Source organism: Equus caballus, chromosome 27, assembly GCF_041296265.1.
Source record: "Equus caballus isolate H_3958 breed thoroughbred chromosome 27, TB-T2T, whole genome shotgun sequence".
In the NCBI taxonomy this organism is placed as follows: Eukaryota; Metazoa; Chordata; class Mammalia; order Perissodactyla; family Equidae; genus Equus; species Equus caballus.
In genome coordinates, this window is record NC_091710.1 from 23,414,657 (window position 1) to 23,437,586 (window position 22,930).

The following is a 22,930-nucleotide window of genomic DNA, read 5'->3' on the forward strand; positions in this document are numbered from 1 at the left end:
ATCTCATTTCCTGTCTTATGTGTTTTGTATTTATAATTTTAGTGTAACGTGTAATTGACTTACAAAGTCTAAAATTAAGCTATATATTTTCTTCCAAAAATTACAATGACCTTAGAAAGTTGTGAGGCACCACCTTCATCTCCTTACATATTGTTATTTAGAATTTAGTGCCCCTTTTATTTATTGTTTCCCAAATTAGTCATCCTCTTTATTACTATTTGTTTACTTAGTGCTCACTTAGATTTATCCACAAGGTTACAACTTTCTTTGCTTACCTTTGTTCTAGCGCCCTGCTCCTTCCTCCTCAGTAGCTTTTTCGTCAAGAGTCTCAGTGGTAGATTATCTGTCTGTTCACTTGAAAATATATTTATATCTCCCACACTCTTGAATGACAGTTTAGCTTGATGTAGAATTTGAGACTGACAGTTGTTTTTCTGGTAGCACTTTGAGAATATTACTCCATTGCTCTTTGGCCTCTTTCGTGATTGTTATATAAAAAAACTTTTTAATTATAGAAATTTCAAATAAATGCAGAAGTAGGCAGAAGAGTATAAGCAACCCAGCTTCAACAATTATAAACTCTTGGCTAATTCTGTTTCATTTTTATATTCCCCACCACTTCCTCTGTTCTCATATTATTTGGAGCAAATTGTAGACATTATTTCATTTCATCTCTAAATATTTCAGTATGTATTGCTAAATGCCAAAAAAGATACTTTTGAAATATAACTGCCGTATCAAGATCACAGCTTAAAAATTAACGATTTCTTATATCATCCAATATCCAGTCTGTGTTCACATTTTCAATTGTTTCATGAGTGTAATATTTTTCCTTACAGTTTGTAACCATCAACCAAATAATGTCTACACGTTGTTTGAATCAGCATCCAAATAAGATCCACTCATTGTAGCTGGCTCCTTCCCTCCCCCTTCTCTTGTTGATTTCATTTAGTCTGCAACTTTTAGTACCATCTTGATATCGATAACTCCAAATTTTTCACTCTCTTCTCTTGCCCTCTGGTAGGCAGCCTGTAAGATGGTTACCAATGTTCCTCACATCCTGGTGATCACACTGGTGTGTAAATCCTCCTCTTAAATGCAAGCTATGTTTTACGATTGCTTCTAGTGAATAAAATGTGGTAAAGATGATGGGATGTCTGTTCTGAGATTAGGTTACGGAAAGACTGTGGCTTTTGTCTTGGGTGCCCTCTTTCAATTTTTCTATTTCAGAGCCCTTGCTCAGGGGGAAGCAAGCTGCCATGCTGTGAGTAGCCTTATGGAGAGATCTGTGTGGCCCTTGCCACTGAGGCTTTTCATTAACAGCCTAGGAGAACCCAAGGCCTGCCAACAGCTAAGTGCATGAGCTTTGAAGTGGATCCTACCCTAGTCAAGCCTTGAAATGGTTGCAGCCCTGGCCAATACCTTGATTGCAGCTTTGTGAGAGACACTGAGCCAGAGGCATTCAATTAAGCTGTGCCCAGATTCCTGACCTAAGGACGCTGGGGATTAATAAATGTTCATCATTTTAAGCTGCCAAATTTGGGGATAATTTGTTGTGCAGTAATAGATAACTGATGCATCATCCTTCAGTCTATTCTCAACATAAAGTTTTCTTGTTAAAATGTAAGTCGGATCATAGCCCTCCTCTGCTTTAAATCTTCCAATGTTTTCTCATCTCACCAAGAATAAAAATTAAAGCCCTAACTATGACCTATAATGCCCTATAGGATCTCACAGCTTGAATCTTCCCTGACCTCATCTCTTATTCTTTTCCTCCTTGCTCCAGCTATTCTAGTAGCTTCCTTACCACTCCTCAAACACGCCAGACAACTCCTCCAAAAGAGCCTTTATACTTGATGTTTTTTCTCCCTGGAGTGTTCTGCCATAGATGTTCATTTGCCCCCTTCTTCACCTCCTTCAAGTCTTTGCCCAAATGTCACCTTTTCAGTGAGCCTTCACTGACTGCCTTATTTAAAACTGACCTTCACCTCCAGCATTCTCTATTCCATCACATGATTCTGTAGGTTGGTTGTGCTGTTCTCAGGTTTAGACTGGCTTAACTCACCTCTGGCTCGGCTGTGCTGTTTCCTGCATCTGTCGTCAGCTCCTGGGTTGGTTGGCAGCTGGGTGATCTAGGATGGGCTCAGACACTGGTCTGTCAGTTGGAATCTGTTCAGCTAGGGTGCTTTGGTTCCCTTTCAAGTGGTCACTTAGCCTCCTGTAGGCTAGCTCAGGCTCACTTACATGTGATTTCAGGATTCTAAGGCAGTGAGAGGACAAGCCACAGTGCACAAGCACTTTTCAAGTCTGCCTGTGTTACATTTGTTATTGTCTAATTGGCCAAAGTAAGTCACATGGCTAAGTCTAGAGTTAATGAGAGGTCTACCAATGGGAGAGAATACGGGGAGGGAGATTCTTGTAGCCATTTTTGTAAGAGTCTACTTATAGGCTTAGTCATACAAGGTAAAGAAAAAGGAAGTTGTATTTTTGGCACACTTGAATTTGTGGCCTATGAAAACTGAGTCTTGTATAGAGACTTTCAGTTAAGCTTTTTTGGCTTATGTCTTACTCTTACCTTCTAGTGTACTTATCACATCTGATTTCTGAAATTCTTTGGAGTTTTTCTAGGATCTCTCAAGAATTATACCACTTTGATGTTTAGTTTGCCTTCTGGAAAATTGTTGAAACCTCTTATTTGCTGATAGCTCCTTTTGTTTTTATACTTTTAGAAGGGTTTTGGTTGAGAGAAGAGAGAAACATGTGGTGAGTCAGCTGTCTTTAATCAGAAATCATATTATGGATGTTAATCCTTTGTCTTTCATAGTATGTATTTTCTTCCAATCTTTGCTATGTCTTTAAGGATTTTAAAAATATTTCTATTTATTAAAATATGTTTATCTTTTGACTTTTGGGTTTTGAATATAGATATTCAAAATACATATTTGAATTGAATTGTACACATTTGAATACATATGCAACACACACACACGTAGGAATCCAAATTAATTATTTTTTAAATGGATGTTCACCATCCATTGAATATTTTCCCCCAGTGATTTGAAATGCTACCTTTTCATAATTCTATTCCATAATTTTTTTGATGACTCCTAATTCAGTTATTTAATTATAGTAGTTTAGACTTTTTCTGTTGATTCTCTAAGAACTTTAAATAGTTATATCATTTGCAAATTATGATGTACTGTCTTTTCCTTTCTAGTATTTATACCACGTCTTTCTTGTTATCATCTTATCTTATTAACCAGGGCATTCAAAACATTTTTTAAAATGGCAGTGATAATAGACTTCTTTACCCAGCTTCATTTGAAATTCTACTTAGTGTTTCATCATTAAAATAATTTTTTATATTTGCTTTTTAATACTCTTTTCCTAGTTAAGGAAATTTCCTTCTATTCCTAGCTGTGTCCCTATTCTTTAATTTTCTTTGTCAGAAATTTTTGGCCTAGTTCTAATTGTTTATTTTTTCTGTATATGAACTTTAGAATCATCTTGTGTTGTTTCAAAAAATTCCTGTAGACTTTTTAATCTCTGACCCAGCGATCCAAAAGGACGAGATGATTCTATCACCACATATGTCAGCAGCACCAAATCTTCACAGGTGACTGCAACCTGACAATGCTCGCTTCTGCATCTAAGTCTTATCTGGGTGTGTGATCTAGTCATATACTCCACCCTACTTGCAACGGTGTCTAGTATATGAGTTATTTGGTTCCCACCCTCTGATAGCAGAGGGAGACAAGGTAGAAATAGGTAGAATGATTGAGCCCATCAACAGTATCCCACAGTCCACCTCTAGGTGTGCTACTTAACATTCATATTCATCTTTCTTACCATTCTTAAACTTTCAAGAAACAACACAAAAAATAACTTTTTTCTCCCTCATTTAATATAATCATTCCTTATACAGGAGAACTAGACAGATAAGTGTATCACCTGAAATTCCACTTGCTGGGAGCATTTCCTTTCTCTACTCTCTTTTGGGGCCAAGTATAAATGGGTTTGTAAGGTTATACCAGTTGACTGACTTTGAGTATTATTGGCATCTCGTGCACCTACTTTTCCTCCTTCAGTTAGCTGCTCATAGGAAACTATAAATGTAGGTTTTAAGAAGTGATGGAATTGTGATAGGAGTAGGCCCACCAGAATATGAATTACTTGCTTATGCAACTTTAAGTTTTCAAGATCCGTTGAAACACAATCTTATATATAACACTTAACATTTGATGAGTACTCCTGGGAATGTCTGATGATGTCAGTCTGTGAAGAGTGGCTCAGGTTGCAAGACCATATAGTATCACACGGTCTGAATTTTAACCTCTATCAGAGTCTAGTGATGAGCTAGAAACTTTCGTAAAAGAGATATAGTTATATACTATATTAGTTTCCTGTGACTGTCATAATAAAGTGCCACACACTGGGTGGCTTAAAACAACAGAAATTTATTCCCTTACAGTTCTGGAAGCCTGAAATCCAAAATCAAGGGATTGGCAGTGGTGATTCCTTCTGGGGCTCTGAGGGAGAATGCATTCCATCCTCTTTCCTAGCTTCTGGTGGCCGCCAGCAATCCTTGGCATTCCTTGGTTTGTACACATATTACTCCAACCTCTGCCTCTATCTTTGTATTGCCCTCTCCTCTGTGTGTCTTCTCCCCTTCTCTTCTTGTAGGACACCTGTCACTGGATTCCTAAATCCACCCTAATCTGGAATGGTCCAGAGGCTACATACTGTATAGCCTATAGACATTTTTGGAGGGATTATTCTACCTACCACAGATATTGAGACGTTTAGGATCCAGGTAGAAGCAGAACCAGAGATGATAAAGACCTGAGGCAATATGGATGTAAAGGTATTCTGTCATCACTGTGAGGCGAAAATGCACACTTGCTCCTGGAATTCTCTGCTTATTGATAGAAAGAAAGCAGCACCTTTTTGTATCAATGGTTACATACAGGTGCGAATGCCTGTGTTGATTTGCTTCAGCAAAGAGGCCATATTTGGAAAAATATTTGTTATTGCAGTCATCACCTGATTAAACTTAAGACAACTTATTGTCATTCTCTGTTGCTTATCTGTCATTTGCACAGATCAAATAAGTAAAATGGAAATATAATAGGAATCCCTGCCCTTGGATATTTCAATTCTTTTCATGGTGGGACTACTTTCTGGATTCAGAAGGACTTTTGACTTAATGTTTTGATGATGGTGCAGGTGATATTCAGAGGCTTCCATTTGGCCCTCTCTACCATAATAATCCTTGTCTGATGGGTTAAGGAGACAAGATGGGGATTCCACAAGTTACTAATTATATCTGTTTCCACACACTATTCCATAATTGGGCAAATTATGATAGGATGAACTTGTAGACCCATTTGGGTTCAATGGAACCTAAATTCCATTCATCACTGACTTCTCCTTGAAAGCATACATCTTTTCCTGAAGTGAACTACAGTGGTATTTTAGGTCCTCAAAAACCAGTATTAGTTCAGAGCCAGTGTTTAACGTTCCACAGAAGGTCTGAGTAATTGGTTTTGATTTTGTGGATCCAGTTTGAGAATTTTTCTTCTCGTTGAGTTCATCCTACATACATTTATTGATATGACTGAGACTTTTAATCTTAGTGCTTCTTATTTATGTCATACTTTTATGATTTTATGCTTTTGTTTTGACAAAAAGTATTTCACTGTAAAAATCTGTAACTTTTTGATTTATTTTCTGGGTGCCTTGTGTGTGAGCTTTCTTAGTTTGGAATATTTAATCAGCTTTAAGTCACAGTTTTTTTTACCACACTGCTATAAATTTAAGAAAATCAGTATTCACATATGGTATTCCTCTTCTGCTACACGTTATTGTGCATATTAGTGTGTCTATATAGTCATAGTTTATGACATTACATCCTATTAAAGGACTATGATTCCCACAGTTGTTTTAGCCTTTATTCTATATTTAAGTTTATTTAATGCTCACTGTGAGGCCTTTTGCCTCAACTCTGTTGATGTATTTATTGGGAAAAGTTTGTCTGCCCTTTGTGACAGGCGCATGCAAACTATTTTCCTTGAGTTTTTGCTTATAAATGTCTATCTTTTGCTTCTATATTTGAATAACAATTTTGCTGGGTATAAAATTCCTGGGGCCACACTGTCTTTTCTGGAAGATTTTTTTTTAAGACACTGTTCTTCAGTCTTTTAACATTGAATACTGTTGTAAAAAATTCTCAAGCCAGCCTTATTTTCTCCTGTAATGACCAATATGGTTTTTTCTTTTTGCTCATGTACCCATAGGATTCTTTCTTTATCTTAGACATCCAGTAACTTTAGTAGAATATGTCTCAGTTTTAATTATTAACAGGTATTGCTGAAATGCAGTGTACTTTCTAGTCTATTGTTTCAAATCTTTTATTTCAGGAAGGTTTTCTTTTTCTTTTTTTTGAAGAAGATTAACTCTGAGCTAACATCTGCTGCCAATCCTCCTCTTTTTTCTGAGGAAGACTTGTCCTGAGCTAACATCTGTGCCCAGCTTCCTCTATTTTACATGTAATGCCTGCCACAGCATGGCCTGACAACCAGTGTGTAGGTCCACACCCAGGATCTGAACCAGTGAACCCCGGGTCGCTGAAGAAGAATGTGCAAACTTAACCACTGTGCCATTGGGCTGGCCCCTCAGGGAAGTTTTCTTGAAGTATATTTTTTGATTATTTTTTGGTGTATTTGTTCTATTTTCTTCAGAAATAGCAAATTTTGTGTAAGTTGAATACTTCCCCCTGTCCTTTTTTTGGTCTTTCTTAACTATTTTTTCTGTTTTTAAATTAAGTGTTTTCAAGATTTTTTATAGGAGTACACAGTGATGACTCATATTTGCATAAGTGTTGTGAAAGAACCTGAACAGATTTTTAAGACACAGTTATTAACTGCTTTTTATTTTTCGCTTTCTTCAGGTTCTGAAAACTCATTTATACAAGTTATATTTCCAGAGAAAATCCAAGCAAATACAAGCAATGGTTCAGAAGTAGAAGACGTAAGAGATATTTTCTGCCATCAATATTATTATATGAAATTTCTTATTTTTATTACATAGCAGTGAGATATATCAAGCCCATTATACAGTCATGTGTCCCTTAACATCATGGACACATTCTGAGAAATTCGTCATTAGGTGATTTCATCCTTGTGCAAACCTCATAGAATGCACTTACAGAAACCTAGCTGGTGTAGACTGCTGCACACCTGGGCTATATGGTACTAATCATACACTGTCGTATATGTGATTTGTCATTGACTGAAATGTTATGTGACACATGACTGTAGTATGAATATAAGAATCCAGTATTACTACTGATAAGGAATTTAAAGTTTTGATGGTAAAAGCAAATACATAAATAAGAATGTTCTATTTTGTCTAACATTTCTCATATCCTCATGGTAAAACTATTTTTAAAAATTCAAATACAGGTAATAATGTAGCAGAATTAGGGTCTTATCTAAGTGATATCTAGATAATTCAAATGAAGAGAGCAATTTTCTCCAAAATGATTGAGGAGAATCTCTTTTAATGAAAGCCTCATGCCTTATTCTCCCCCTCCATGCCTCTACCAGTTCTCAGAGAAAAGAAACCCTTTATTCTACCAGTTCTCAGAGAGAAGAAACCCTTTATTCTATTATTTTTGTTAGAAGGGGAGATACTTTATCTTATTCATTGATTTATTTAACAAATATTTCTCTAGACTTGTTATATGCATAACTATATGCTAAGTGTCTTAAGGGGTAAAAAAAAGAAATACAATAAAGGAAGCCTTGCTTGTAAAGTAGCTGATCTTTTGATAGCACTTTATTTTTAAATGTTTTATTGAGGTATAATTTAGACACCACAGAATTCACTCATTAAGCTCAATGATTGTTAGTACATAAATGGAATTTTGTAAATATTACCACAATCCAGTTTAGAATATTTCTGTTGTCTTAACAAATACTTTCATACCTATTTGCAGTTCTTTGTTTCTGTCCCCAGCCCTTGGCAACCACTGATCTGTTTTCTGTTACCATAATTTTGCCTTTTCTGGGCATTTCATATAAATGGAAACATGATACGTTGGTCTTTGCATTGGGCTTCTTTCACTTAGGTTTATCCATTTCATAGCATTTGTCAATAGTTCATTAATTTTTATTTTTCAATAGATGTGGATAACACATTTAGTTTATCCATTCACCAGTTGATGGACATTTGGATTGTTTTCAGATATTGGCTATTAAATTCTGCTCTGAACATTTACGTGTGGACATATATTTTCCTTTCTCTTGGGTCGGTTCTTAGGAGTGAAACTGCTGTGTCATATGGTAAGTCTATGCTTTCTCTGTTTTTCAGAATAGATAATTTCTATTGCCCTCCCTTCAAGTTCACTTATTCTTTCTTTTGCCGTCTTTGATCTGCTGTTGAGTTCCTTTAAAGAGTTTTGCATTTAATTATCGTATTCTTCCACTCCAGGATCTATATTTTATTTAAAAAAATTTCTGGATCCTTATTGAGAATTTTAATTTGTTGGTTCATTGTTGCCATATTCTCCTTTGATTCCTTAAACACTTATAGTACCTGCTTTGAAATCTTTGTCTAATAAATCTGATACCTGAGACACTCAATTTTTATTGACTAATTTTTTTTTTTCTGAGAATGGGTCACAGTTTCATGGTTCTTTGCCTGTCCTATAATTTTTGTTGAAAATTTTACATTTTAGTTAATATAGAAACTCTGAATTCTGATTATTTTCCTTTTGAAGATTGTCCTATTATTTGTTTAGTAACTTGTCTGGGCTAAATCTCTGAAATGGGTCTTTGCCATGTTATGCTGCTGCAGATTTAAAAAAATTCCTATTTTTCTCTGTAAGCCTGGTTTCCTAGAGGTTAACCTTGTGTCTGTGTAGCTTAGAGTCTTCCAATTTTTGAATGAGAGTTGTGCTCAAACATGGTGATCCATTTAATGAAAACCCATCCTTTCCTCACTGCATAATATTGTTACTTTGGTCATAAATTGGGTGGCTCTATATGTCTGCTTCTTTTTCTAGACTCTTTATTCTGTTCTATTAGTAGGCTTGTGTCTCCTTGCACCAATACTACATTGTCTTAATTACTCCATCTTTTTAATAGATCTCCATATTCTTTATTGTTCTTAAAAATTATTTTGCTATTGTTGGTTCCTTGTATTTTTTTCCCCTGAGGAAGATTCACCCTGAGCTAACATCTGTTGCCAATCTTCCTCTTTTTTTTGCTTGAGGAAATTATCCCTAAGCTAACATCTGTGCCAGTCTTCCTCCACTTTGTATGTGTGTTGCTGCCACAGCATGGCTTGATGTGTGGTGTAGGTCTGTGCCCAGGATCCAAACCTGAGAACCTGGGACACTGAGGCAGAGAATGTGGAACTTTACCCACTTAGCCATGGGTCTGGCCCTGGTTCCTTCTATTTTTTAAGGCATTTTAGAATCTGCCTTTCAATGTCAGCAAAATAAACGCCTTCTGGAATTTTGATTGTGATTAAATTGAATCTATAGATTGATTTGGGGAGAAGTGACATCTTTATGATAGTGAGTCTTCTAATCCATGAACATGATACATCCCCCACTTATTAGGTCGTATTATTATAGGAAGAGAAATAAAATTTCTTTTCATGATATTTTATAGTGTACAATCAGAAGTTTTGCAAATTTTTTCATTAGATTTTTTTCTAGTTATTTCATGTTTCTTGATACCTTTAGAAATGTCATTTAAAAATTTTATTTCTTATTTGTTGCTGGTAGAAACACAATTAATTTTTGTATGTTGATCTTGTATCCACTAACTTTGACAAAGTCCTTTATTGTCTTAGTTTGAGTTTTCATTGTAGAAAGATTAATGTGGAAGTAGTTTATCTGTGAGGTGATCCTAGGAAACACCAGTAGTGGGAAAGTGAGACAGGGCAGGAAAGGCAGCATATAAATTGTACATTATCAAACTAGTTACCACTGTGGGTAACTGGAACATAATCATGTTGGAAAACTCTGAGAGTAAATTGAAAAGCACATCAGAATTATTCAAAGAAGGAACAAAGAAACTGGGGCATTTATATTCCAACTCCTAACAGTCATTGGTGGAGAGTTACTTCTGGGGCAGGGGCCACTAATTCTTAAACATTTTCAGTCTTTGGTACTTGCAGGCAAAGTGGGTTGCCATTGCCAGTTGGAAGTTGGGCTGGGGTAAGCTACAATGATAAGGCCTTACAGTTTAAGTGTGGAACACTAATGTCAGGCACTACAGCCTACCTAGTGCACTTCTCAGATCTTTTGTTCACTGTATCCCATCCCTGGTTTTCAAGGTGTATCTGGCGAAAATTTATAAAAACAAATATGTACAACATGAGGGTTATTGACAATCTACAGTCTTTTTGCAGTTTGTCCTGACACTACAATGGCTGGTAGAGGTTTCTTGCCCAGAGAGTAATCCAGAACTTCATCCCTGAGAGATTGGACCCCTGGTTACTCTACCTTTGTCAGGTTTGTGGTTGTTGCAATAGTTCATTTGTTTTATCTCTGTGCATGAAAGTACAAGAGGTGTCCTACTGAATCCCATGAGTTCCAGAGATATTCCATGCTTCTTCAATTATATCATAGCTGCCCTCTCTCCTTTTGTTAATCATCATCAATTATCTTTGCTAGTGTGGTAACTGTTGCTTGTTTACTGGCACAAAAAGTTCAAAATGACTAGAAAGAAATCATAGCTTTAGGTTTTGTGGAACCCTTACTGTGTCCAGTAAAAGTTTACTTCCTCTGGGAGCCAGGACCTCTAGATTTGAAGAATGTCTCTGACCAGGGCCACTCTTAATCCATTCCTACTTCTGCCTCTTGTTCTCAGGAACCCATTAAATTTTACTTGTTTGCCACTGTTCAAAGTATATACTACATCTTGAAGAATCTTGAAGAACAAGGAGTTGACATCTTAGTTGCACTTCTAAGAGATCATTTCAGTACTTTCATGATGTATGGTAGGACAAGTGGATTGTATGATCACGTTTCCTTTGTTGCACCTCTTCCACTGTAAAGTTTTTTGGTTCTGTTGTCCAAGGCAGTGTTATGTGGGATTCCATAATGACAAATTAGACAGTCCTTGAATCCTTGGATTGTACTGATTGCTGAGTCACTAAGGGCAGGAAAGGCAAACCCAAGTTGTCTGCTTTTTTCTTTACTGTTAGGAGATGCAAGCTGTAGTAACTTGGTTTTTTACCTTGAAAGGGATGTCTTGGCATGTCCACAATCACTGGACCCCTAAAAATCACTGATATGACAAGCTTCTTACTCTTTGTAATATTTTTCTATCACATGTGTCTTACTAGGGCTCCCAGTGTATTTGTCAGGTAGTTCCTTCTTCGCAGGTCTGAATAACATGTCATCAGTATAATGGACCATTGAGATATTCTGTAGACTATTCAGATGGTTAATAGTCCCTTTGGACTATTCGTCATTGGGAAGAGGAGAGTTAACATAGCCTTAGGACAAAACTGTGAATATGTACTGATATTCAGTGCAAGTGAATGCATACTAATTTTAATTATTTTAATGGCAATTGAAAAGTGTATTCACCAGAAAAATAGCCATGTACCAAGTGCCAGAGGTTGTACTAATCTCTTGTAGTGGGTACAGCATGCAGCATGGCAGCTTCAACTAGGGCTATAACTTGGTTAAGTTTATGGTAGTTCATCATCATCTCCACAAGACAGTTTTATATCTTCCTTTCCGAACTTTTTGCCTTTTATTTTCTTCCTTTATTTGTAGCCATTACAATGGCTAGTATCTTCAATACAGTTTTAATAGTAGTGGTGAGAACAAACAACCTTGTCTTGTTCCCATCTTAGGGGGAACACTTTCAATCTGTCATCACGTATGTTATTAATTGTAGGTTTTTCATAGATGCCCTTCATCATTTTGATGAAGCTCTCTTCAGTTTTCTGAGAGTTTTGATCATGAATGACTGTTAAAGTTTGTCAAATGTTTTCTGCATACATTGTCATTATCATGTTTTCCCCCAAATTTTCTGTTAATATATGTTATTCATTATGTATATGTTATGTCATGTATGGAATATAGTGAATTACATCACTTGATTTACAGATTTCAAGTCAACTTTGCATTTCTCAGTAAACCCCACTTTCTCATGCTATTTTAATATTTTTATGTATTGTCAGACTTGATTTGCCACTATTTTACTAAGGATTTTCTTGCTTCTATATTCAGAGGGCTATTACTCGTAGTATTATTTTCTTCTAATGTCTTTGCTTTTGGTGTCAGGGTACCATTTTGGACTCATAAAATGAGTTGAGAAGTGTTCCCTCATCCTCTGTTTCCTGAGAAAGGATTAATAGTATTTCTTCTTTAAATATTTGATCGAATTCACCAGTGAAGCCATCTGGGCCTAGTGTTTTACTTGAGGGAAGGCTTTAAATTAGAAATTCAACTTCATATATATATGTATATATAATTATTCAGATTTTCTATTGTGTCTTAATCAATTTTGATAATTTCTTTCAAGGAATTTGTTAATTCCATACAAAGCTGCTCATAATATTCTCGTTTGTCTTTTTATCTTAGTAGATCTTAGGTTCTATGCTACTCCCTTGTATGGTCTCATTTGTATTACAGAGGAGAAATATGTCTCGTAATTCCCCTCCCTGGTATGTTTCTGGGTTAGAGTCTTTCAGTAAGAGACACTGAAAGAAATTTTCAAGATGCAGGAGGGGAGGCCAAAGTATGTCAAAGCACTTGCAGAGAGATGCATAGGTAGAGGGCATACTTAAGTTTATTCAATAACTTTCAGCCAAGATCCTGTGAATCATGTGCCAAAGTGTTGTAACTAGATGAGTTAGCATGTGGCAGATTCTGAAGAATCACTCAGATGGTGCTTCAGCTTGAGATGGTTGGCAAGTGCTTCCTAGAGGCTCTTAAGATTTACAAGAACTTCTGGTGAACTTTTGATACCCACCCACTTCAGTATCAGAGAGCTTTGCTCACTTAACTCTTCTAGTGGTTATTCTATTTATCAATATTAAAACCTTTTATGTTTGGAATATATAAGTGGCTTCTGTTTTCTTGACTGAACTCTGACTGATACAAATATTTGTCTAAAGTTAGTCACTATCTCTACCCTCCTTGTTGACCTTGCAATCAATTAGTTTTTTAAAATTGAATGGCCCCCACTTATTTTACATATTATTATTTTCTATTATTTTTGATCAGGATTTTTCAGCCTCAGCACTACTGACATTTTGGGCCAGAACATTCTTTCTTTTGGGGGACTGTGCTGTGCACTGTGGTTTAGTAGTATTCCTGGCCTAGACCCCCTATATGTCAGTAACATCTTCCCAATCAGTGACAATCAAAATGTCTCCAGATATTGCAAAATGACACCTGGGGGGCAAAATTTGCTCCCATTTGCAAACCACTGTTTTAGATCCTCCTTGTTTTTTAAAATCTCTAAATAATAATTATAATAAAAAGTATAAAATATGATCATTTATAACCAATGTTTGTTTGGATTTACTGATGCTTTCCGATTTCTTTACCATCTCTTCTTACATCTCAATTTTCCTTCTGGGTTAAATTCCCTTATTTTTGATGATATTCCTTGCTATTTCTTTGCTGTGCATCTGTTGGTGATAAAAACTTTTTTTTTTTGGTCCCCAAAGTCTTTATTTCACCTTTATTTTACAGTGATTATTTATGTGGGCACAAAATTCTAAATTAACTCTTTTTTTGCCTGTGCATGCATTTTGAAGATATTGTCTTCTCGATTCTCTCTTTTTATTTTTTGAGGAAGATTGGCCCTGAGCTAACATTTGTTGCCAATCCTCCTCTTTTGTGCTGAGGAAGACTGGCCCTGAGCTAACATCCATGCCCATCTTCCTCTATTTTATATGTGGGATCCCTGCTATAGCATGGCTTGCCAAGCAGTGCCATGTCAGCACCCGGGATCTGAACTGGAGAACCCCGGGCTGCCGAAGTGGAACGTATGCACTTCACCACTGCGCCACCTGGCCAGCCCTCAATTCTCTTGTTTTGAGATGCCTTTTCAGATTGTTTGTCATTCGTTCTGAATTTTGTCTTTTTCTTTCTGACTCTTTTTAAAAATCTTTTCTTTGGCTTTTGTACTTTCACTAAAATGTGTTCATTATAGTTTTTCAGAAGGCAATATCATAGAATTCTAAACGTGCTCAATTATCTGGTATCTCAGTCCATGGGCTATTTGTAGTAACTTACTAGAGAGGAGTAAGTAGAGGGAAGCAAGGTAGAGAACTGCTAAGCACAGTCGCAGTGAGAACGGGAGAAATGGTCCATCATTAAAGGAAGAGACGTATAAACAACTCTTTCTGTCATCTAGTGGTCCGAAAAATGCTTTTGTTGTAGAGTTGTGTTTACACCTGCATTTACTACTTTATAAAGCCTTAGAATCAAGACTGTTCTTTTATGATGGTGTCATTAGTGTTTTATTGCTTGTCATTTCTTATTACTTATCATTATCATTTGTATTTGCTATGTCATCAGTTAAGTGGATAAGCTGATTCCTGATCTTTTGGCTTGTTTTAGGCCTCTAGGGTGAACAAAATGTACAAACTATAAACAGATAGAGTATATATAGTGAGATAGAGTATATATAGTGAGAAAAGCCACAAAAATTTCTGAGTGTATATATTACCATTTCTTTAGAAATTTACAGTTGTGATTATGATGAGAAGAGCTCTATTACTTTTAATCTTGTGTTATGAAACTTTCAGAATACGAACAGTTGAGAGAAGAGTAAAACAAACCGTATGTAACTAGCACCCATCTTCAAAAGTTATAGACATTTTGCCAATCTTTTTTTTTTGCTGGAGTATCTCAAAGCAAATTTCAGTCGTTTAATCCATAAATACTTTAGCATGCATCTTTAACTGATATAAACATTTTTATATATAACCAATCATACAATTGTCACATCATATCAAAATTAAGAAAAAAATCATTTATATCATCCAATCCTAGTACCTTGTCAAATGTCTCCAATTTTCTAAAAATTTCTTTACATTTAGTTTGACACAGGATCTAAATAAGGCTCAAATACTGTATTTTGTGTTTCTATTTTAAAATTTTATTTCTATAGCTACCCCCCTTTTTTTTGAATGCCATTGATTTATCTTATGGGGTGTCCCCCAGTCTGGCTTTAGCTGATTCCAAACAGGACTTGGAAGTATTCCTGAAAGGATGTTTTGTGGACCATCAGCATCGGGATTACCTAGAAATGCAGATTTTTGGGTCTTACTCTTGGCCTATTGAAGAAGAATCTTTGGGATAATTTTGGTGCTCACTAAAGTTTGACAATCATTGACCTACAGGTTTGATTAGATTTAGCCTCTTTTTGGGTGAGGGACGAAAACAGTGCCTTGGTGGAGTTGAGCACTGCGGATCGTATCGCATGAGCGGTACACGACACAAATGGTTGCACCTCTTTTAACGATGCTAAAGTTGATCGCTGGAAGGTGCTTTTGTCCAATCCTTTAACAGATCCTCCCTCAGCGTTTCTCCTAGTGTTTATTATTCTCCTAGTGTTGATCCTAGTTATTGCCCATTTCCATTATTTCATTAGATGTTACAAATAGTGATTTTTAAAATTGTCATTCTTTCTGGATTTTGGCATTGGAATGATCATCTGATTTTTTCTTTAGATAGGTTAATGTAATGAAATATAGTAATGGATTTTCTAAAATGGAATTACATTTGTATTCCCACTTGGTTATTGGATTATGTTTGCCAACATTTTTGTCTGTTTTATTGTACTGAGATTTATAAGTACTTTTAGTCTATGGGGTATTATGTGTGTGTAATCTTGTCAAATTTTGGTATTAAGGTAATACTTAGCTCAAAAAAAGAATTCAAAAAATTTCCTTCTTTTCTATTTAGAATTGCTTTAAGATTATCTGATTTTTAAAGGTCTAGTAGAATTTCTGTATGAAAAAATTTGACCTCGATAACTTTTGATAGGAGAGTTCTGTTACTACTTTTTGTATGTCTTCTATGGAAATTTATCATGCGCTTGAAAAGGAGGTGAATTCTCTGTTGGGGAGGGGTTTCAAAGTTTGTTATATATCACTCTACCTTTGTTTACTACAAACAACTTCTTTCTTGGACTGAGAGAGATTGGTTAAAATATTTTAATATTAGTTTGTTTCTGTCTTACTCCTTGCAGCTCTTGTGATTTCTGCTGTAAGTTGTTGCTGTGATACTAGGTGCATAGATATAGTGAGTATTTTAACTTTGTCAATTGCAAACTTTAGCATGATTAAGAAGTCCGTTCTTTTCTCATTTCATGAATTTTTGGCCTGAGTTCTGCCTTGTTTGGTATTAAGTTTGTGATTTCTTCTTCCTTTTTATTTGCATTTGCCTGTTATATCTTTGGCCATCCTTTATTTTTAACCTTTTAGAATCTGTTTAAAATCTGTTGGAAGTATGTCTTTAAATTTAGCATGGAATTAAAATTTACATTGTTAAGTAATCAGAAAATATTTTCCTTTTAATAAGTGATTTAAGCCCATTGGGTTTTATTGATATCAACATTGATTTTTAAATTTCAGTATTTATATATGAATAAACCATATATAATGACATATGTATTATATATTTGCATTACATTTTACTTAAATAACATATATATAAATTTATATATTTATATAATGTGCATTTTGTATTTTATACATTTTATTTACTTTGAAATATCTAAAATATCTATTTTGCATATTTGTATACAAATAAATTTATATAATGCATATAACATTATATACTTCATATTTGTATACATTTCTCATGTATATATCTCAATGGTCCTTCAAGTCTTCTGTTATTTCAGGAATGTTTTCTTGAATAATAATTTTAAATATCTGCTCATTTTTGTTAATTTGGCTTACTCTTTTGAGAACTTCAATATGTTAAATCTTCGTTGCTTGTTTTTTCCATTTATTATTTTCTAATTTTTTGTGTTCATGTAGTTTTTCCCCTTTGATTTTTAAAATACCTCTTCCTTCTATTCTCTATTTTTCTTTATTATGCTTTGTGATGTATGAGATTTTGTGTCTAATTTTAATTTCTGAAATAATTTTTTTAATTTCAATTTTTATCCTGAGCTCTGTTATCTCTTATTTCACATTCTCTTCTGTTTAGCCATCTCATATCTATTTCTGTTTTTTGCTGTTGTTTTGTAGCTTTATAGTTATTTTTATTTTGGATTATTTTGCCATATTAGGTGACAGTTTTCACCTGATGTATTGTCATATTTTTCTGGTGTGCCTTCCTCAGATATTTGTAGACTATTCTACTGATTTTTATCATTTCTCTTACAATATCTTTGTATAGGGCGCAATTGCGATCTTTTTCTCTTTCTCATTTCTAAATGATAAGGATTTTTCTGCAGTTTATGATGAGATTTATGTTTCAGTGGTGGGAGGCCAGAATGTCTTTTCTAGCTTTACAGTGTAAGGGTTCCCTTCTTGTGTTTTAAATTAAAGCATTATCAGTATGGGCTCTCTGTATAGGCAGCTCCATAGAGCTGAGTTTCTGGAACTCTTTCCCCCAGCAGCTGAACCTTTCGTTTGCCTACATTGTTGCTTGTATTCTACTATGAGCAGGCCCTCTATCCTTCTGAAAGAAAGACTTTGTTGGGTGTTTCCAAGACCCTAGCAGGCTTAGGTCAACCTGCATCTAATCTTCCTATAGACACTTAGTGTGTCTCTGTTTATGGGGTCTTTTTTGCATTTCCTGAAGATTGGGCCGTGTGGAACTATGTCACAGTTTTGCAAGTAACCATGCTTACCGAGGCTTTCCATTTAGTGTGGGCTTCACTCCTTTTGAAAGAATTGGCAATTTCTCTTGTCCTAGGATTTTTCAGAGTATAAGAACTCCCCTCTCTTTTCCCTTCTCCAAACAGCTGATGACGTTGTACAGATCTTCTGGAGGTTCTACTGTTGTCTTTGATTTGCATTCCTCTGCCCCTTCCCCCTGCACCATAATCTTTGGTTTATGAGGATACACTGATGGAGATGTTGATTTTTTTTTTAATATTCTAGTTTCTCTCTTTGATTTTAGAAGGGATTTAGTGATTACACTGTCATCGTAATTTTGTCTTGCCTATAGGTCTTTCTGTTATAAAGGGGATTTGTTTATCCTTTCAATTTATCTACAGCAAACACTGCTAGTGTTTTATGCTGATCCTAAGGTACCCCTTTACTGGTTTGCTTGAGTTTTCCCATCATCTAGCTGCGATGGGTGCTACTGCTAATGGCTCACACCTACAGATTTCTTCAGAAGATTGCCTTGGGGTATTGGAGCTACCTCATCCAAAGTTCTAGGGGCCAATGATTGACAAGTGTGAGGATTTACAAACTCTGGTTTCATACCTCAAGGCAGGATAGACTTTGGGGTACAGTTCCTCTTCAGAGCTCCCTTTGGGATCAGGCTGAATCTAGACTTCGCTTGAAACTATATCCATGCTGAACTCTTACCCTTTGCCAATTCTGCTTCCCTCACTCTCCAATAGGTTTCTCCTGAGAGTGCTTCTTCATTAAGTCAGTTGCAAGATAACCCTCCCTTCAGACTCAGCTCCTTGTGAAACCAGCTAAGACAGTTGGTACCAGAAATGGGGTGGTTCTAGGAAGCTGACTTTAAGAATGAGATTCTCGAGTTGGATTATCTACCATTTAGCTGGCAATGAGGACCCTCGTGAAAGGTGGGATGCTGGTGATTTATGACAGGTATAGCAGTGAAATTACTAAGATTTTCAGTTGCAGTGAGCTGTGATGGTAAATAGATGGAATAGATGTTCTGGCTAGCGCAGTAGCTCATGTGCTTGACAGGTACAGGGGAAACGGTAATTGTGAGGATTATGGAATTGATGGCTGTTGCTCAGTATCATTAAGGCATTGAAAAGAGTAAATTACAGGCTCAGGCTACTTAGTCGTTAATTTTAAATGGCGTGTGAATGTCAGGGGACCAGCTTCGTAATGAGCCTCATCTCTTGCAGTTAGAGGACTTATGTTGTTGAAAGCCCAGGGCTTAGTTGTAAGAGTTCCAAAACTTCAAAGGTAAGTGCTACTGATCTTGTCAGTGAGTTTTCAGCATCTCAGGAAGGAGATCAAAAGAAGTTCACACTTGCCTGGGATGGACAACGATTTAAATTCATAGTTTTGCCATATTAATTCTGTTCTCTGTCATAATATAGTCAAAGGAATCTAGATCATCTGGACATTCCATAGAACTTCATGTTGGTCCTCTATACCAATTACATAAAGTTAATAGACATTATAAAAAATGGCAAGTGTTCCAGAAGCCCTGGTAAACTATAGCCCCAAGAGGATGAGAGATGCATCCTATAAAGATTCAGGTATCTGATGCATCAATGATATTTTTACGGTCTAGTGGTGAGTGACATGCTGCCACATCCCCTCTAAGATGAAGAATAGATAGTTGCACCTTGTACCTTCTATCACTAAGAAAGAGCCATAACAAACCAAAACCAAAGATAGGCCTCTTTTGGTTTTGGAGGCAGCATAATTTGCACTTGGGAATACCATTCTCACTCATTTATTAATTGATTTAGAAGACTGCCAGTTTCAAGGGGAGTCCAAAGTAAGAAAGCTCTACATCAGATACAGGTTATAGTACTGGCATCCCTGCTTCTTGGGCTATATGAACCAGTAGACCCCATGGCACTGGAAGTATTTATGGTGCAAATAGATGCTGTATGGAGTCTCAGATAAACCCAATAAGAGAGTTCTGCACCAGAACTCTGGACTTCTGGAGCAAGGCCATGTTGTCTTCATCAGAGAACTATACACCATTCAAAAAAGCAGCTCCTGATATACTGCTGGTCTTTGATAGAGACTGAGAATCTGACCATGAGATATTAAATGACTCTGCAACCAGAACTACCCATCACAAACAGGCGCTATTAGATTCACTAAATGGTAAAGTTGGTTAGGCCCAGTGGCAATACATCCGAGACTGAGATTGAGTACGTCTAGAGGGCACAAGTAAGTTTCATGTCATCACTTATTGTTGCACTAATGCCCCTCTTTTAGCTCACACCTCTGGACTTGTGAGGGGTCTCTATATGCATGTAATGAAAGAAGAAAACATAAACTGAGCTTGGTTCATGAATGAGTTAGCTTGGGATATTGGTACAAACCAAAACTGGATTATTGCTTCACTATCCCTCCTATCAGTGTTGGCCTTTAAAGACAGTGGTTAGGGGACATCCTCCTAATGGGAGAGCTTCAGGTGGTACACCTGATAATCCATTTTTTTAAAGAAGGAAATAGGCCAAGTAAAAATATACACAGGTTCATGGGCTGTGGCAAATGATTTTGGGTGTTTTGTCAGGTCCTGGAAGGAGCAAGACTGGAAGACTGGATTGAGGAATCTTGGGAAAAGGCATGTGAATGGACCTTGTGTTGCATGTTAATGCATACCAGAGAGCATGCACTATGGAAGGGTCACAAAACAAACAAATGGATGGATGACGCAGCCAGCAGATGAAAGTCAACCTCTGTCCTTGGCTGTTCCAGTGCTTGCACAAATGGACTCATGGATGAAATAGCTGTGGATGGTAGAGAAGGAGGCTATGCATGAGTCCAACAGCTTAGGCTCTCTTTCACCAAGGGTATAGTTATTGCCACTTCTGAATGTCTGACCTATTAGCAATAGAGATTGATTCTAAGCCCCAGATAATGGTACACTCACTTGAGGAGATCAACCATCTATTCGTTAACATGTTAATTACATCAGACTCTTTCCATTGTTGAAGGGGCAAGGCTTTTTGCTTACTGTTCTTGATACATAGTTTTGGATATGGACTTACTTTTCCTGACCAAAGCAACTTGGCCAGCATCACTCTCTGCAGTGCATTGTCTGGCATGATTATCCGGGGTTTCACCGTATGTCTGATCTATGGACATGGGATCAGATGAAGAGATCCAGTTTATGACAAATAAAGTGTGACAATGGGTGCATGACTGTGAGATCCACTGGTCCCTGCCACATAAGGCACCATCCAGAAGCAACCAGCCTGATAGAGTAATGGATTGGCCTCTTAAAAATGCAGTTAAACTCCAGCTTGGAGACGGTAATTGCAAGGATGAGGTACTACAGAGTGTAGTCTATACATTAAACAAATGGATATTGTCCAAGAACCACAGAGTAGTAGTAGAAGTGCCCCTACTCACCAGCGCTTCCAATGAACAACTTGAGGGTATTTGATTCCATTACCTACAACCTTATGCTGTGATGGTATAAAGGTTCTGGATCCCAGTGGAAGGATGCTTCTACCAGGGAACAGAGTAAATCTCCCACTAACCTTAAAGCTACAGCTGCCATGTAGTCATTTTTCATTCTTTGTGACAGTAGAACAACAAGCCAAAAAAAAGGAAAGAAAAGAAATTACCATATTTCAGGATAATTTACTGTGATTATCATGAGGAGCTAGGGATGCTGCTGAACAATGGGGTGGAGGGGCAGAAAGGCAAGTGTTTGGCACTCAAGTGATCCACTGAGGCTTTTCTGAAAATTCTCATGCCTAGTTTTAGCTGTAAATGGGAAAATATAGCAAGTATGGCCTGATAAGGGTATGGTAACTGGGGCTTTAGAACCCCGAGGGATGATGAAGGTCTCCGGTTCACCCTATCAGGCTAGCCATCTAGAAGAAGTGATGACTGAGGGTAAGGACAATCTAGAATAGACAGTAGAGCAAGGAGATGATGAGTGTCCATTAGGGCATCAAGATGAATTTCTAGGATAGGGAGGTGGCAGGCACTGTTGGTGTGCCTACAACCCCAAGTCCCTGGCCAGAATTGCTTTATAGGTTCAGTTTGTGTTGTTTGTTCCTGGCCTCTTGAGGTACTATTCCAAGAGTTGGTAATCTTCTCTGGAGAATTGCCTTTTGGCTATTGAGTTACCTCTCTTGGAGTTGTCTTGGAGTTACTCCCTGACCCCATGCCCCAGGGCAGCCCTTCAGCTGAAGACAGTCGGTACAGGGGATACAAAAGCCCAGCCCCCTTGTCTCAAGGTGGGAAAGACTCTGAGGCACAATTTATACTCTAGAGGTCCCCTAGAGCATCAGGCTAAGGCTAGAATTTCCCTGAAATCATATCTACTTTAGCTTCATCTTCCTCCCTGTCTTGCTTCTCTCACTCTCTTCCAGGTTCCTCCTGAGAGTGCCCCCTCAATAAAGCACTTGCAAAAGTATCCTTGTTTCAGACTCTGCTTCTAGGGAACCCGGCCTAAGACGCTATCCAACTAGTCCATAGTTTTGTGAAACAGAAAGATAAATTGCCAATGTAGGTCACTGTAAATTCAGATCAATCTACTTCTTCTTAGTCCCCAAATGCTTAAAGATCTACAGGGCTTCCAAACATTTACTAAAATATATTTCGTGAAGGGAGTGATTTTGGAACTGTACGAGCAGGTGATAGGGAAAAGTGTTTTCTGAAACTATTGAAATTATTAGAACACTTTGCAAATAACATTCTGGCAGACTTATTTGAAATATTATATGGGGGAAGTTCCAGAAGGGATAGAATTTCTTGATCATCGAAAGTCTGTTATTAAAAATTAAAACACAAATTTGCCAGTATTGTTCAGTAAATTCTCTTATGACTTTCGTTAATCAACTCCTGTACATTCTTTAAAGATCTAGCTAATTTTCTCTACATAGTCTGCAAATAGAGTGCATTTCATGCTAGTGAAAGGACAGTTAAAGGAAGTGTGTCTGGTACACTAACATCTTAACGATCATTAAGTTTTTGCTTTGAGAAAAATATTCATCCAAGAACAACTTAGGAGAACTTGCTCAGCAGATCCACTTAAAAAAGATGGGGCTGACCAGCGGCT

The 22,930-nt window shown here is 36.7% G+C and overlaps 1 protein-coding gene across 49 annotated transcripts in view; it reads left to right on the forward strand.

Moving 5' to 3' along the window:
- The window catches only part of ADAM32 (ADAM metallopeptidase domain 32), a 237,553-nt gene that overhangs the window by 17,205 nt on the left and 197,418 nt on the right, over nucleotides 1–22,930 (forward strand). For 11 of the 49 annotated variants that reach the window (XM_070252977.1, XM_070253004.1, XM_070252966.1 and 8 more), the window contains exons 2-3: nucleotides 6,950–7,029; nucleotides 8,248–8,345. The exons of 2 other annotated variants lie outside the window; for them this stretch is intronic. In XM_070252977.1, the coding sequence (XP_070109078.1) occupies nucleotides 8,343–8,345 (3 nt within the window). In that variant the 5' untranslated portion in view covers nucleotides 6,950–7,029; nucleotides 8,248–8,342. Of the gene's footprint in view, nucleotides 1–6,949; nucleotides 7,030–8,186; nucleotides 8,346–10,425; nucleotides 10,529–16,244; nucleotides 16,298–22,930 lie in introns of all 49 variants that reach the window. 36 more of the 49 variants (XR_011433231.1, XM_070252964.1, XM_070252985.1 and 33 more) reach the window with 11 other exon arrangements.